The sequence below is a fragment of the Spodoptera frugiperda genome, chromosome 12 (genome assembly GCF_023101765.2).
Source record: "Spodoptera frugiperda isolate SF20-4 chromosome 12, AGI-APGP_CSIRO_Sfru_2.0, whole genome shotgun sequence".
NCBI classification, from domain to species: domain Eukaryota; kingdom Metazoa; phylum Arthropoda; class Insecta; order Lepidoptera; family Noctuidae; genus Spodoptera; species Spodoptera frugiperda.
In genome coordinates, this window is record NC_064223.1 from 4,934,875 (window position 1) to 4,953,142 (window position 18,268).

At 36.0% G+C, this 18,268-nt stretch overlaps 1 protein-coding gene across 2 annotated transcripts in view; it reads right to left on the bottom strand.

Moving 5' to 3' along the window:
* Nucleotides 1-8,607: 8,607 nt before the first annotated feature.
* LOC118262952 (kynurenine formamidase) overlaps nt 8,608-18,268 on the bottom strand; it is a 28,105-nt gene continuing 18,444 nt past the window's right edge. The window contains exons 4-6 of one of the 2 annotated variants that reach the window (XM_035574662.2): nt 17,864-17,965; nt 11,714-11,927; nt 8,608-11,280 (exon numbers count right to left, since the gene is read on the bottom strand). In XM_035574662.2, coding sequence (XP_035430555.2) covers nt 10,818-11,280; nt 11,714-11,927; nt 17,864-17,965 — 779 coding nt within the window. In that variant the 3' untranslated portion in view covers nt 8,608-10,817. The remainder of the gene's footprint in view (nt 11,281-11,713; nt 11,928-17,863; nt 17,966-18,268) is intronic. The other variant, XM_035574663.2, reaches the window with a different exon arrangement.

Below are 18,268 nucleotides of genomic sequence, written 5' to 3' on the forward strand. Positions count from 1 at the left end.
GCAAATACCTCTTGCCGGAGGGAATACGTGGGGATCGTGCGATCCATGGTCCTCTACGGCGCTCCTGTGTGGGCCCTGAATTTGATGCGGCGGCCAGCTCGGGAGCTGCTCATCCCTTGGAGGGTTATGGGTGTGGCCATAACCCCGGGTGATCCGTGAACACAGAATTTTGATTTGTGCTCTATGTATGGCAATACACACGTAGCTTCACATCGTAAAACGTAGAACACATGCGTACTCCTTTGAGGTACTTGTAAAAGGTGATCCTAATGTACTTGTGTGTATGTAATCATATGATTCATGTAGCATGCAGACATAATAGGTAATTGAATAAATTAGGTAACTATTTTAAATTTCTTCTTCTAATTTTAGTTTGTAAATGGGTTTGTCCATTATTACCAAGAGAGTTGTATTGAGGTGACATTTCATTCAGTAACGTAAAGTCAAACTATTCCGTTATATCGTGGGTGTGTTTACTCATTGACTAACATCATTCAATATACATTATACACCTAGATTACGAACTACTATTTTTATGTCTTACAAATATTAAAAGTGTCGGTGGCCCGGAGGTTTAAGACACTCGCTTCTCATGCATGAGGGCGTGAGTTCAAACCCTACCAACGGCAAGTACCAAAACGACGTATTGCGATTAATGTGTAATTTCTAAGATTTATGTATGATGTATGACGAGGAACTCGACTAGTTTCAAGTCATGCTAGAGGCACCTATTCATATAAAGCATTCCGCGACACACGACGCGGCGACTGTCGCCGCTGACGTCTACGTAACTGCAATCGCCAAACCAACTGCCAAACGTGAGTATTATGGTAACCCACGATGCCTTTTTTCAATAGTTCAATGACGACTGATCATGATGATGACCATACCCACATTTCTACTGATTCCTTCTAGAAATAACAGGTAGGTATCATTTATCTTGTTACTGTCTTTACTTGTAAAGTAAAGACATAATTTTCCGCCCAAATGATTTGATTACACCCCGTCTAGATTGAAGTTCGTTGAACTTCAATACGTGGACAATGCCTACATAGTCTACACCGAAAGCTGCTCAACTGTGAAACGAAACCACTGAAATGTGTATCGACATTATTTATATGTTAAGAAACTAGCTTCGGTGAGCATTCAGTCAAATGTGTGTGTGTGTAATGAAGATGATATATTTAGTTTTTTTTATGGTATAAGCTGGTAATAGAGTAGACGGATCACCTGATGGTAAGCAATCGCCGCCGCCTATGGAGCATGAGAGTGCTTTTCCACCACAGATGCGGTATGCTACGTTGCTGTGGATGCGTTTGGTTTTCACCAATCATATATATATATATGTCCACATAGTTTAACACTGGTGGGTGTGTGGAAAGGTGCGTGCTATGGATGGCTTCCCTACTATCTATACATCGCATATTCGAGCTGTGCTTCTTCCTCGCACATAGCTTAGTATCAGTGGAAACGGTCACAGCTCAGCATCTTCATGGCATTGCTACATAGCACATATCTGGTGGAAAATCACCATTAATTAGGCTATTAACCAATAAGACATTGATAAACTCCAGTCGCCATAATCAGATTTACTTCACAATACAAAACTCAGACGCAAACTTTGGTCGTAAAAATCTATACCCGTATATTGAAATAGCTGCTCCTATAAGCCGTGATTTTGTTTGCAGTCAGCCCCGAATGTTTATATTTTATTTCCAAACCAGATTTGTACGTTCTAACATGATTATTACTGGATATAAAGACGGAGAGCTCAGAAATGTCACAGAAACTATGTGTCGACATCTGTTTACTAACGGATTTTGTGAAAAAGAAAAGATTTTATGTATCTCTTTATCTTTGTAAACTAACCCGTTGTTGTATGTTGAGGGAAATGATTTGAAAACGTGTTAAAAATATAAGTGGTTTTTTTTTTTTACAGGAATATTCCTGTCTCGCATTTTTGTTTGAGAGGGGAAAATCATCCCATGTCTTCTCCCGTCTTGGGTGAGAGAGGGGAGTGTCAAACTTTTCCTACTCTTGCTCTTCGAGCTAGAGTCCTGGCAACCCATCAAATCTTCAACGGCAAACACAAATACTTAGTTTTCAATAGTTAACCAGATGTTTAAATTTTAATCTTTTAATATGTCATAGTTTTTGAATCATAGTTTCTGACAAACTTATTCATTTTTTATTTAACTTCGACGATTCTCTCATTAATGTTATGAATTTTTAATACGTCGATCGAAGTGGCTACTGCAGGTAGAGGCGTTAATTATAATCTATTTTAGGCACAATTCTACGAAATCAGAGTGCAGACCGATCGTTGTCGATTCTAGATAATTAATGACGTGATAAAACTTTGTGGACAAAACCCACTTTAAGGATAAGATTTACAAGAAAAGATTGTGACGTCATTCTCCTTAAGGCATTTTTACAAGACTGCGTCATTGATCAAGGGTCCTGAGTGCGACTAACGCGACGATACCACAAACCCACGGCATAGAAGAAAATTCTAGTGTGGGGCAATGTTTATTAAAAACAGAAAAATAATCTACTTGACGTACGTACGTCATTGTTACTTAAGTAAGTACTTTCAGATCTGGAGCTGCGGACAACGTAGCAGGAGAAGGAACGGGTTGGTTTTTAGTCAGTAAGAGTCTGAAACTCCCTCCCGCCTCGCCCAAGGCTGGAGAAGTCATTGGATGATTTGTCCCCCTCAAAAAAAAGTAAGTACTTTGACGAATTTGAAAGTCTATAATTTCATTATATCGGCCATGTTTGCACATCATTTGTCCACTTCTTATAAACTTTGTCTGTTATTTGCTTTGCCGCGGTTCATTACCGCAGTTTTAGTTAGAGCTGTGTTCAAGTTGTTTTCGGTAATTTGGCGTTTTTGTTCAGTAAGATAGCGTCAATACAGGCGAGATAGCGGCTAAACGTAACATGTAAAAAAGGTATTTTGGAACTTTACGCGCGCGTGCTAATGAAATTTTGTTGTTTTGTTATTGTGATAAAACTAATAGGTATACAAAAAATATTATTTGGGAAAGTTGTTTGTAATGAGTATAATCACGTGTTTAAAAATCGGTCACTAATTACCAGTCACCCCATAATAGGTATATTTCATAATTAATATTAAACGTTTACTGAGTCCACTAATAGAATATTTTTGCACGTTGTTAAAGAATTTTCTTTCAAACTTATTTTGTTAAAGTATTTCAACACTTAGTTGGATAAACTGTTCTCACTTTCACTTTCTCTCGGGAAATCAAAGCAAACTGTTGAAAACTGTTCAGTAATGTGCAGGTGTTCTTTTTTAATAAAAAATGCAAAACTTCAATAGCTGCTTCGTCAAGTATTTATAAATAAATGTTACGCGATTAAGTAAAAGACTTTTGGTAATACAAAACCAACTTAGCTTTTATGGGTTTAAAGTTTATTTTTGTGTGAAGATTAGTGCGTCGATTTTTTTAGATTTTAGCTTTCAATTCAACATTAAACGTGGGAGAGCAAGGCTGCGGCACGAATGGGCCAGCTCCACCGGAGGATACCACGGCTTCACAGAAAACCGAAGTGAAACAATGGTCTGCATCGCCAGGTATTCAGGGTAGATTTAAAGTTTGCGTGGCGTACACATTTTTTCATCGTATTGTCAAGGAAAAATCAAATGCTTTTGCATCGCATTCGATCCGATTTTGCGCAAATCTATATATTAATACGTGATGCAAAAACTTTGGACCACATTTTACGAAAATTGCGCGGACGTAGGAGCATAAAATTTGGTATACTTATAGTTTATGTGTAGGAGAAGTGCATAGCGCTAATATTTTTCAAAAATAATGCTTATAAAGTACATTAAATCAATAAATAAAACATTACACACACATGCATAGTATCTGATCGTATTTGACAAAACGTCAAAATCGATAGACATTGCGATGATATTCTCACGTCTCATATGAAAAGAGTTTTATAAAAGAGTTTGAATTAAATAAAAATTATCCTTCAACGTACGTTAAGTGGTATTGTAAATTAAATCATATATGGTCGAATTTCGGCCACTAGGCGACCACTAGTACGATTTAAAATGGCCTTAGATCTACTTTGCTATTTATTTACTCTTATTAGATCCGATTGCTTAGTGAATTGACTTTAAAAATAGGTTGAAAACCTCTTTGATACGATTTTTTTGGATGCATTGCTTCAAATCATTGCCAAACGATCATTCAAACTATTATATTTACATCATCGTTTTTTCTCACTTCTAAACTTGTACGTAGGTTTATAGAAATACAAAATCGCCCCTTTTTAATCCCGGTATGGGTAGGCAGAAGTACATATATTTTACAATGTAACACCCACTTTTCATTAGTTGTGTTATGAAATTCATGATATAATAGAAGGTAACTTTATTGCCATATTTTACAACTTAATTTCCAGACACTAAATATTTCCGGAGCTGCGGACTACTTAGCGGGTTTACCGGGGCTTCGGCTTGAAATGCGGGAGTAGGAACAGGACGGTTTTTAGTCAGTAAGAGTCTGACGCTCCCTCTAGCATCGACCAAGGCGGGAGAAGTCATTGGATGATTTTCCCACCTGGGAAATTTAGGTAAAAAAGGGACTAAATATTTAAATAACATCTAAGATATTTTTAGAAGACCGAAAAAAAAAAATACAACAAACTCCTTAAAGATCACTTAAACATTAGGGTCAAAACATAAAACGAATGGTAAACGAAGAAAACGGAGGGTATTTATCACCAAAATATAAAAGTAACCCTTGATTCTTGTAATTCTTCCACGAAACGTTTGAAAAATATTCCGAAGACTAAAGTATTTTGATATAGATTACAATTTTCCAAGAGATTCGTTCGTACCGAAATAAGTAATTTATTTTTGAGCCTTACAAAGTAAACAGTACAGATAATTTTGTCAATATTTGTCTTTTAAAATAATCTCTCGCGTTAAAAGCTTGGGACGGAGTGAAATGGAGGTATGTCCTTATGCGGTCTCCTTCCTCCTTTGATGGCCCTTCCTCGGTAAACAGTAATATGATTTCTAAAAGGTATTTTGTTTTGGATTAATAACGCATTTACTTAGATCCTCGGCCGCTTTATTTAAAATTCATTAAAAATCTCGCTTCAGATGAAAGCCCTTTTGATTGCAGGTAAATATGACTGACTTTTGAGATTGACGTAATATTCGTAAATGGGGATTTTTGTTTTTTTGGTAAACTGTTTTGCGATTTGTAAACTTGCGTAGGACTTTGTTGAAAAATTTTATTTGCTAAAAATAACTTTCTGTTTAATTTATATTTTTGCTTTACAAACAATAACTAAAGACTTAGGAACTTATCATTTATTAATAATATCTCTACTTTTTCAGCCCGTATTTATGTTGCTATTTGATAGCAAAGATAGCAAAACCTTGTCCAATGGCCCAACTGATTAAATTGTAACGAAACTAGTGTTAACATCTATTACCAAAACACAGACACCTATTACCTACATGTTTACCTAAAATGACGTGACGTGACGGGTAAAAAGAAACTCTATTTCTTCAGCAGTAGCAATTATCTTCCATTTTAATCCCGCGTGGGTCGTTAATAAGTTACTCTAGTCTTTACACAAAAACAATGTTCTATTCATCTGTGAAGATTACACAAATTCCTTCATGAGAGAGAGAGAGGACGTGTTTTTGCCCACTATTTAGGTAATATTTTCATGAAATTATAATATGGTCTACGTTAACCATCGTTTTTTGGGACGCAACCGGGTCATGAATACTCAAAATTTCTTGCGCAGACGATTATTATGCAACGCTAAAGGGAGAAATTTAATAGAGGGTCGAAATACTTTTATTTTGGATGCGTCTCAAGAGAACTAAATTCTTATGGGATCATACTTTATTGCCTGTCTGTCTGTCAAGACCTTTTTTCCTGTAGCGTCCCGATATAAAATTGACACTAACATTGCGGTTATTCCCTGTAGAGGAAGATAGATTATACTTAAGCTTTGACTTTTTTATGGTATAAGCTGGTGGTAAACGAGCAAACGGTTCACCTGATGTTAAGCAATCACCGCCGCCTACGGACACCCAAAACACCAGAGGCGTTACAAGTGCGTTGCCTTTTGGGGTTTAGGAATTTAATGGTTGTTGGGAAATCGGCGATTGGGAAGATAGGGGATCATTCACACAACAATACACAACGCAAGCGTTTTCACGTCAGTTTTCTGTGTGGCCGTAATATCACTCCGGTCGAGCCGGCCCATCCATGCCGTAGCACGGCTCTCCCAAACTTAGACTAATAATCATATTTTGTCAAAATAGAGGCCTCATGTTGTTCATTCACTCCTCGCTGGACTAATGGTGTACATTAAAAATTAAGTCAAATAGTCAAAAACACTAACAAGTACATGCTTTCACACTTCGCAGTCTCTAGATAGTAACTGTCTAGGAAATAAATTTAAAAATTTACATTTACTTATTCGAAATAATAGTGCCGAGGTTGCCTAGAGGTTTAGAGAGTGTCGGTTCGCAACCTACCAACGACAAGTACTAATGTGACAAACGGCGAAAGAACACATCGTGTGGACTTATAATTTTAATTACAAAAGTTTGAAATCGCCAACTCGCATTAAGCAAGCGTGGTGATAATGCTCAAATTTTCTCCGTGCGAAAAGAGGCCACTAGTCAACAGTGGCCACTTATAGGCTGTTGATATTGATTTATATACCTGAGATCTTGAACTGTGGCAACCCCAAGCGCCAGTTTCACCACCTTCATAAAGTATCTGTACCCTTAGTATACGAAAACGAAACGATAGGCCCAGTAGGGCGTTCACCGCTCTGATTGGTTGATTTATTCGCGCCGGCCAATCAGAACTCCGAACGCGCTCTGGTTACGTTTTGTTTTCGTTCAACGTAAAGCAAACTCGTTCTAAGGGTACTTGACCACCTTCATAAACTATGAGATAAACTTATGTGACAAATACCTCATACAAATGTTCTTTACCTGATACATAGCAGCTACCCAGACATTGTAAAGGCCCTAAGTTACCTAAGGAATGTGTAAGGTGCGTTTCAATTAAACTTTACGATCAAAAGGAACATAGCTTGGAGTGTGGAGAATTAATTCAGGCGTCAAGGAATGGCCGTTTCGTCCTCTGAATTAGGGGGGGAGTAATTTCCGAGACGTAAATAAGATGTAGAGGACACCTAACGAAGTGGGGGAACTTTGTAGGCAGCTGACATTTACAGGGATTACAAGGTGTTAAAGATTTTCCTTTTATTCGTGTATTGCTTGGAGAGGTGGTGATTAAAGGTGATTTGAGTGAGATAAAATAAAATAAGGATCAAATGGCTCTCAATTTGGTATCTATTGATTATTGGGATTTTATAGAGTAGAATGGCAAAATTTGCATTTCGACAGTGTCTGTGTACTTATACCTTTTACCTACAATACCTACTGACATTTTGCAAGAAATTCACTTTTTCACACCCTTCCATACGAGGAGGTAGGCAGAGACAATGGAACGCCAATTGCTACAATTCTTACACACCTCTTTCGCTTCATCAACAATCATCAGTCTTTTCATGAATGCCCGTCGGTTAAAGGTACGTTTAATTTGGCCCTTCTTTAATATATCACCAATCTGGTTGCTATATTTCCGTCTTTTAACAGTTACTTTACTATAAATAGAATGTATCTTTCTAAGCCTATTGTCATACATTGAACAACCTTCAAGTAAGAATAACGATCGATAAAAAAAAACTACTTTAACAACAAAAACGTAGCATTTTAATCCAAACACAAACAAGTCTTTATTAGAAATTAATTACTTGGAAACTTGTTTCGAAACAAAAATAAAAACAATTAATATAAATAAAAAGAAAGTTCGGAATACTTGAAGAGTTGTAAATATTAGAAAAATATGCTAAATAGGTCGTAATACATCGTGAACAAACAAAAAGTTGAAATTTAAAATTGGAATTGTTGAGTACGACTTTTAAGTAGACATAACGTTGCTTCTATGTTTTAGGTACACACGGAGTCTGGAATTGTGCCCAGTATATTATGGCATTAGGCTCACCCCCTATTACATGGGACTTACAATACAGATGGTGAAAAGTGGGTTTACATTGTACAGTGACATTACGTGTCTTAATGTGCACCTCTACCTACCAATTCTGGAATAAAAGACGTGATGATACGATACGATACGATGCTTCCATTGAAAAATTCTAAAATAAATTAAATTAAGTTACATTACTATACATCATTCAAAATGAATTAATAAAGCTATGTATTGATGGCATCATCTATCTTATCTATATTATCACTATCGCTACGCTAACAGAAACCAAGTGTGGGACAGCCATGCTTCCTAACCCTCAAAAGACCGGCAACGCACTTGTAACGCCTCTGGTATTTCAGGTGTTCATGGGCAGCAGCATATTTTTGTGGGGGAAAACATCCAATGAGTTCTCCCGCCTTGGGTGAGGCGAGAGGGAGTGTAACACTTTAGATTTCAATCAAATTTATAAAATTCTGATACTTTTAAAATTAAAACTAGGATCGTTATAGTACATAATAAAAATACATACTTACTGCAAATGTTATACCATTTATTTCCATATCAAAATTTATATTTTATACATATTATTATATGCTTAATTAGTGGTTGGTCTAAACTATGATTGATAGTTTAATGTATAAGAACACTATATTATGGTAAGTAGACAAAAATGCATCTTAAGGTACATAGAAATTAGGTTCACATTCATTGACAAACCTTTTATAAACTTGGGGCTTAGCACAAATGCTCTCAACTAATTAATATTTGATTAATATAATCATTATCATTTTGTTAAAGTATTAAAATCTTGTACTTATAAAACGTACAAACTTATTATTATTTAAAGACTAGCTTACATAAAGTAAGGTAATATACTTATTGCCATACTCAGAGTCATTTAATGGGTTTTTAAACCAATCCTCAGCAATTGTTTTGGAGCAAAATCGTTACTAAGGAATAGTTTAAGTAATCATTTAATGTCTCTGAGTAGGGCAGTTCAAATAGGTACAATCAGCGAATCATACAGAACACACTATTCTTATTTTTTAAACAGGCAGTGCTATAGATACATCCATTTTTCACCAGTTATATGAAAAATATGACTCATATGCAGAAAAGATCTCGTCACTCGTCATTAGATACCATATACCTACCGATCACTATTTGGATAATCGATCAACCCTCAATAATTTGTATGTCGACGACTTGAAGCATGATTCGAAGTCAATCAGTCACATTTTAGCTACTCTATACAGACTTTGTCATACGAAATGTTATGACAGAGGTTACCTAATTTGACCTAAAACTCGTAATAAAGTGTAAATAAATATTAAATACATACATAAAGAATTATCAATTTAAAAACAACAAAGGTCACCAATACTTGTAGCTGATAGTACTAAGTCTTTAGCTGATACATACTCGTACATATATGCTCCATTTGTCCAAGACAAGTTTGACAAGGTGTACCAATAATCAATAGGTATAGTCATAAACTGTATAAAACTAAACTATATAAGAATTATACAAACTTCTATATACATTCTTGTATTTGTTATTGGTACAAAAAAGCTCCTTATGAAAGAACTTATCGGAAAATTTTCGTCGGTAAAATTGTAAAATAGCAGCACTTATGTAGGTACTTTCAATCTTAAAATTAACTATAATCATGTAACGTTGTTGTTAAATTGGATTAATTTTGATTTGACATTATTGCTACTTAGAGTCATTTACTGATTTCTTAACTTAGTCTTCAGCGATTATTTTTCGGACAAAATCGTTACTAAGGAATAGTTTAAGTAAATCAATCTTTGTTTCATATTGTGTATATAACAAGACCAGTCTATTGGCATTCTTGATTCAAAACCCCTTCTACTTATTATGGTAATTTATACACTTATATATACACAACTTTTGTAAAACCTATTCCAAAAAGGACACTACGCTTAAACATTGATAAACGATTTTTCGCCAGGAGAATTTATTTTCTACCTATAGGTATCATTAATATTAATTTTAAGACATTATTCATTGTAGGAGTTTTAATTAAAATTTAAAACATTAAACATGATTAACTTTTAGGTTTAACCTTAGATTGACAAAACTTTTAATATCTTTAGCGACCAAACGATAACGTTTAGACGTGTGAAAAGGATAGCAATAGATTTAAAGTATTTAGTACACTATGTTAGACAACCAAGTTATTTGTTACTTATTCAGTTCAGAAGATAAAGATTTTAGTATAGATATACTTAGTAACTATTCGTTGGCTTCTGGGCCAACCAATGGTTACAAAAATTAATAATATGACTTCGTTAAAACCTACTAAAAATTAATTGCTGTTCGTTAGTCTCGCTAAAACTCGAGAACTGCTGATTTTGGTCTTGAATTATTTGTACAGATTCTGGGAAGGTTTAAAAGGTAAGAAAAATTTTTGGAGCCAGCTAGTTTTGTATAGCGAAAATAGCGACTATCTATTTACTAAATCACTCTTTATACCAAACAAATTGGCTGACTGTACTAATGATGAGAAAACAAATCCTTGGACTTACTAAACTAATAATATAGAAACTGATACATACAATTAAAGGCATCTTTACCAAACCAAATGCATATCGACACAACTTAAATCCGATAGCAGGGCTCAAATATCAATGTGTCACCAATCAAAACTACGCCTTAACATCAACACAACAAGACTGCTTCTCTAGCGTTTTAAACAAACAAATATTAACAAAACTAATTCAAATGCTTACGAATATCATGTACCAATAAATTCTTGAGATAATTACCTTCGTTTGAAAAGCACTCAACGATATCAAAATGGTCCATCCCATCTTTGATTTCTAAATACATATTTTGCATAAGACAAGTGTTATGTAGGATTTCGTAGAATTCTCTAGATTGCTTCTTGAATGTTGGACTGTCGTGTTGCCCAGCGAGGATGTATAACCGTATCCTTCTACCTTGAAGGTGTGTGTAGTCATCAAATTGTGGTGATAGTGGAACAGCCCATTCGTTTGGTAGCTGGACAGCATCGTTTACCGATGTGTGGACAAGCTCCCGAAGGTCGTAAATCCCTGAGACGAGGAACGCTCCTTGGAGACGTGTCGCGCCTGGAGTGTTCTCGAAGAAGTCTGCATTGGAAAGTAGCTTGGCGACTAGATGGGCACCGGCTGAATGGCCCGCGAAGTATACGCCCCTGGAAACGAGATAAGTCGATTTATTGTTAAATACATAATTTTTGTAGATTTTAAATTAAGGTCCTAATAGCTTCACTAGAGGACTGATCGACAGACAGATATTTTGTTTTATTTTTATATTGTAATATTTACTTTGACGTTCAAAAGTGTGTTCCCTGGTCTATTTGAAATAAATAACTTTAACTTTGACTTTGAAAGAAATCATTTTCATAAAACAACAAATAAAGTTACTTTAGTATTGATATAAACCATATTTCATTCGATCCGAATCGAATCCTAAGGAAACAGACTTAAAACCTAATCAAACGAATAAAATAAAATAAATCAACATTTTTATAGAAAATTAAACATTTAACTGGTTCAAAGCTTATCGCTGTTCAGCTCCATTACATCACAGTACCGATTATTTATCAAGGTGAAAGGTTATCTTACTTTGATCCCATTTTTTCAGCGTATTCGAAGACGAATTTGGCTGCTTTTGCCGTTTGGCTGACAATCTCTGCCAGGGTTGCTGTCGGGCACAAATCGTAGCCGATGACGATGGTCTTCACTTTACTCTTGTGGAGTGGACTGGCTGGGTAGCGGGAGATTTCTCTGGATAACTCCTGCCAGTAGCCACCGTGAATGTAAGCAAGGATTGGTGCATCTGTAGAAAGAAGAATGGTTTTATGAGATAGTGTGTAGTGAGTAGTGTCTAGATGTATGGGAAATGTTTAGATTTTACTTAGGTAATGGTTTTAATATTTAACTTTAAAAAGATCTCGTCAACTCTTGGTAAGCTCATGACTATTGTATGCCCAAAGGGCAAGCCATGGCTGATCTTTTCAATTATTTAAGACCTGTATTACGTTATGTACAAATCTATGATCCCCAATAAATACTTTTGAATATAAAGTTTTGAACACGCATAAAATGTAATTTGGTATTCAGTTCAAACATCTTATACAAATCGCTCACAATATTTACTTCAGTAAATCTTTGTACACGTTCATAAAACATCCGATTTTAAACCATACCAAAATACGTATGCCACAAAATAATAATTAATATCAATTAACATAGCAACTGATTGCAACACAGAATAATTCGTAATCAGATAATAGTAACAGGCGTGTCAATGGTGGCCATCAAATTCTAATTGCGTTCCCTATTTACTGTCAAATTCTAATTTAATGACGGTGCCAACTCGAGCGTCACTAAAAATTAATTAAAATTATACGTGTTCATTGTTTTGATGTTAAATTGACATTTTAGACTGATTTGATGAACCTGTTTTTTGGAATGGGTAACTAAGTGTAACTAAGGGCAATGGTCTCAGGTTCGATTTCTAAGTGAATTCTCGTTAATAGTATTGGGGATTTTTTTTTTAAGGTGGGAAAATCATCCAATGACTTCTCCCGCCTTGAGCGAGGAGAGAAGGAGTGTCATACTCTTACTGACTAAAAACCATCCCTTTCCTACTTTCGCTTTTCGAGCTACCGGCTACCGGCTACTATATCGGCTACGCAGTCCGCAGATCTGGATCAGGCATAATGACTGGGCGCCATCTGTAGTGGTCTGATAGATCTTTGAGGCGCACGAAACGCACCGGTCGGTTCATCGGTTTCTGGTCGGGCGACGAGCTCACCTTGCTCGCCTTCCGCAGGCACCCTTCTCCACAATTGCACTTACGACCAGTAGGAACAAAAGGTAGTCAAACAAGTAGTAGAAGACATCCCATATTGTTATTGTTATATTTTATGTCCAGCTCGTAATGCGAGCCACAGCTGTAGCGCCAATAGCAACATGTTTTATAACGTGTCACAAATCCTTAGCTTTAGAGAGTCTTCATACCGGCTTGTGATTTATTTGATCCCAATAACTGATATACGTAGTATTCTTCAACACGTTTAACAATTCGAGTACATAAACACTCACACAACGACACGCCTTTTATCCCCGAAAGGGTAGGCAGAGGTGCACATTACGGCATGTAATGCCGCTATACAATGTACACCCACTTTTCACCATTCGTGTTATAAGTCCCATGTAATATGGGGTGAGCCTATTGCCATATCCTGGACACCATTCCAGACTCCGTGCTACTACCAAGAAATTTTCGAAAATCCGAAAAAAGCCCAGTAATATTTTGCCCAACCCGGGAATCGAACCCGAGACCCCTTGTTCGGCAGTCGCACATGCGACCACTCGACCAACGAGGCAGTCGAGTACATAAAGTAGGTATAATACCTAGTTATGTATAGGTAGCTACCCATATTATATGTATTATCTATGAGGTAGGTAATGGAAAGGTAAATTAACTTTATTTATTTTACGTTGTAATAAGGGTTGAAACATATTTTTGATATTTTAAATACCAAGGACTTACAAAATCTATTGGAATATCAGTTTATTTGTATGTCTACTTGTAACCGTTGTATGTCTATTTTTGCCCTGAGCCCAATCCCAAAAGATGTCAACATTGTTGTTGGGGACATATTTCTGCGTACCTACAAAACTGATGTGAAGTCATCCTAACCTAAAAATTTCAGGATAGGTAGGTACTTAAATGTATCACTGAATTTTATTGTACGATTTTATATTTTATTCGTTCCGATCAAGGGTTGAAATTGCCGCGTAAAATTGTTGTTGTTACCCCACGTAAAAGCAAATGGGGCCTGACCAGGATAACTTGATAGAACTGATCATCTAATTTAAACACAACTGAGAAACGGTGAGAGAAAACATCGCGAGGAAAACTGGGCCTATTCATTTTAATTATAAGTTTGAAATCTCCAACCCGCATTGAGCAAGCGTGGTGATTAATACTCAAACCTTATCCGTGTTAGAAGAGACTACACAGCGTTTGATCAGTAGTGACCATTTATAGGTTGATGATGTGAACTAAGATATTCGAAACTTTCGAAGAAAGACTTTACCTATAAGAATAAAATCCTTTAAACGTGAAAGAAGCAAATCCATTGGCGAAAATTAGTGCCAAAATGAAGGTTTTCCGACAATCATTAAGGCCAGAAGGTCTGTAGGTAACTAAAGCTTTGGCTGACCTATTAAAATACAAATATGTTATAGAAAAATATTTTTTATTTAAATACTCGTTACGTGCGAGATCGAATTTCGTTTATTAAAAAAACATCCTGTAGTATTGCTTAATTTGTAAATAATTATATTTTGTTTACACAATTTGTAGTAGATACGTAGGTAGGTACTACAGGAAAAATAATTAAATCAAAATAAATCCGATATGTTTGGCATTTGGCAAATGTCTTGATGTTAGAATGATGCTATCAATTATTTATTTCTTTATTATATGTATTTATTTTATCAAGTGAATACGGTTTAAACCGCGATCTTAAAACCCCGGTAAGATTGATACAATTGGGTAACTTCCTAACTCACCGATCAAAGAATTGATTTGTAGCATAAGTAAGTAAACTTACATAAGTATTATAAGTTTAAACATACAAACAACGAAGTATTTGGACCTTAAACAGGATAAAACCGTTGAGTTATCGTAAATACAGATACATTATCAAATAGCAAACGTAATTAGGCGACTGATCCGTTAATTAGAGGAGGTTTTTAGACAAGTGTCAATCGTTCCGGAGAGATTCCATTAACATGGTATTAAACTTAATTTAACTCTTCCGATACAGACGATTAAGTGATTGAAAAAGACAAAACATAGCCGAAAGTACAATTAATTCACTGTAAACTGTATATATTCATTATGCCCGTCAAAATCAGTCCAGCCATTTCAGAGATTAGCTGGAACAAACAGACAGACAAAATTCAAATTTTGCATATCGTAATGTACGATATAGTCCAAGATGATAGCATATATTATGTGTTTAAATTAAGTCATTTGAACTTGCTGCATACGTGACCATTCCTGGCTAGTTGCACTGTACGACACCGGGTTTACATCTTTTAAGGATACCTCCTTATATGCCTCTCGATTCTACTACTACGTATGCCTTCTTTATAGAATGTTAACATTGTATTGGTAGCAAAAATACCAATGATCATTAACTTTTGTTACATAAACTTGGCTAATTGCGTAAAGCACTCGTAATTAGTACCGGTTTAATTTTGAAAATGGTAATGGCGGACGGGGTGCCGACTGCCGCAATAAATTTCAAACAGGACCCTTGTTGGAAGGGTATCGGTTAACGAGCTTCTTCTCTGGTTTTGTCATGTGGAATATTTTGTATGAAGTATATTTTTTTCAGGACCTATAAGTCTACCAAACGGTCGATGTGGAAGTCATTGGAGGAGGTCTAGGTTTAGCACAGACGTCTTGTGGTAATGTGATGCTGATGCCAAAAAATTATAAGGAATCTCCTTTTTTTAAAAGTCAAAATGCATTAATTTTGGGCCAAGTTACCCCCTTCCCAATACCAAATTCCCCAACAATCCTTAAATTCCTAACTGCTATAAGGCCAGGAACGCACTGGTAACGCCTCTGGTATTTCGGATGTCCATGGTCGGCGACAATTTCTTACTACCAGGTGATCAGTCTGCACGTCTTAACTAAACCATACATAGGTTAAAACGTTACGAAATACCCTCTGTCACCCTCAGTCCATCAGTGAAGTGTAGATTCGAATAGAGAAGAACGAGAAGAATCTCCCACGTTTAAAAGCACTAAGAAGCATATTCGCTTTTATCGTGGATGCGTTTCTAGACACAAAATATCACACACACGCAACATTTAGAGCCGGAACATCCATTTATGGATTAATCAAATAAATTGTGTCGTACGGGATGACTCATGGCGCAACAGTCGGTCGGCTAGACCATGCCACTCGGTATAACCGTTTAGCCCGTCTACGCTAGACACAATCTATTTTCTATTGTGTCTCATATACCGACAGACCAGATGTTACAAGAATAAAGAATTGAACAGTGCAGTCTTTTTCGACACTCACAAAATTTTGAGCATTACCAGTAGCTAATCTACCCGCTGATAGCTGCAATATTATATCATAGACTAGCCGACCTGGCAAACGTTGTTTTGCCTTATAAATTACTACTTCCGCGCGATTTCACCCGCTCTCCTCGGCTTATATTGATCATAGCGTAATGCTTTATATACATATAGCCTCTCTCGATAAATGAACTATCCAACACAAAAATAATTATTCAAAACTGACCAGTAGTTTCCGAAATTAGCGTGTTCAAACAAACAAACTCTTCATCTGTATAATATTAGTATAGTATAGTACAGATTGTCATACAACAATATCCTCAAGATTCACACATCATCACATTAACAGCCTATAAGTGGCCACTGCTGATCAAAGGCATCTTCTTACACGGAGAAGGTGTTTGATCAACGCGCTTGTTCAATGAGGCCTGCTCAATTTCAAACATAAAATTCAAAATTGAAAAGCTCCAAGTTTTCCCACGATGTTTTGCTTCGCCGTTTGTCAGTGGTCACCTTAGAAAGTTCATGTAACTTGGAAAAGTCACATTGGTACTTTGCCGTCGGCAGGCCCTGATATTCGGGCCATTATGTAATTAAAAAATTGTTGATCTGTGTCTTGGTATGATGTATGTATGTATGTACTTATATGAGAAAACCCCTAGTGTGAGGCCCTAGAGACCGTAGGGCAAAACCCGTTTTAAAGAAAAATAATGTAGGCAATAAGCAGGCCGCTTTGATCGGATTGATCTGAACGCATTTACATATTATATGAACGAAGGGTTCAATAACCTTGCGTATCATTTACAGTCTACTTTTACCTTTATCAGCAGCTACCTTGAAGCGTCACCCTTATCTATGTCTCATTTGCTTTGTACTCTCACTTATCGAAATTAAAGTTTACATTTGCATATATCATACAATTAAGAAAATACAGACAAAGGTTGTTAGTAAGATTGTAAATCAAATAGGCTTGAGTAATTAAGTATATTGTGTTCAATTTCTATGAAGGTTATGATCTCAGTACTGCTAAACCAATGGTTCCTAACTAGTGATCCACAGAAGAAAAATATGGTCCGAGAAATGAACAGAAATACACTAGACTACACCTCTGTCCAATAAATACCACGGTGAATTAAACTTATGGGCAATGATTGCTTATCATCAGGTGATCGGTCAGCCTATTTGCCTCCTATTGCTTAAAAAAGTGACATCAGAGAGGAGAAACTGATTTCAATAATCCAAAACTTGCTATTTTCGAGAAAATGCGAATGGGAGACCACATGAAAAAAATAATAGTATTAGCGGTCTGCAACTTAACAGGAAATTTAAAAGTGGTCCTTGACCAGGAAAAGGCTAGGTACCGCTGTTCTAGACCAATCATTCAATTTGTTTTGTCACTATGTGTATCATGTATTTTTATTACTTATTGGTGAAGTTACTTATGTACCTTTCTCCTTTCCGTTAGTACTTATTGCATTTCAACTAATGACGTCACCTTGCAACAATGTATCTTATTATCCACAAATACTTAACTGGTTACATTGTCTGATAGCTGAATGCAAGTTCTACTATTTTAAGGTGTTACGAGAAAAAATGTTTTGTTATCTCAATGTAGGAAGTTGTGACTATTGTTAGGTGTACGGAAAAAATCTTACCATTCGGTAAATCAGTTCCAAGTATGTCCAGTTTCTGTCCAGGAGTAGATCCATACTCGATCTCCAGTTTGTGTGGAATGTTATTTGTTGCTTCTTCGCTTGCTGTAAAGTAATATTTACTGTGTATTAGTCTTCGTCATTCATATCTCATATCATACAAGCTAAAATATAGAGTGCAATAAAAAAGAGTTCAATCTTAAAATGTAGGTTCTTATTTATGTATTTTAAATCTAACAAAATCTCAAAAAAACCCTTAATTAAACAGCAGATATCAATTTCTATTCGAAAGAAAGAAGCAATATTAGCCTTTTTGAGGGGGCAAAATTATACAATGATTTCTCCCGCTTTTGATCAGGCGAGAGGGAGTGTCAGACTCTTACTGACTAAAAACTACCCTGTTCCTGC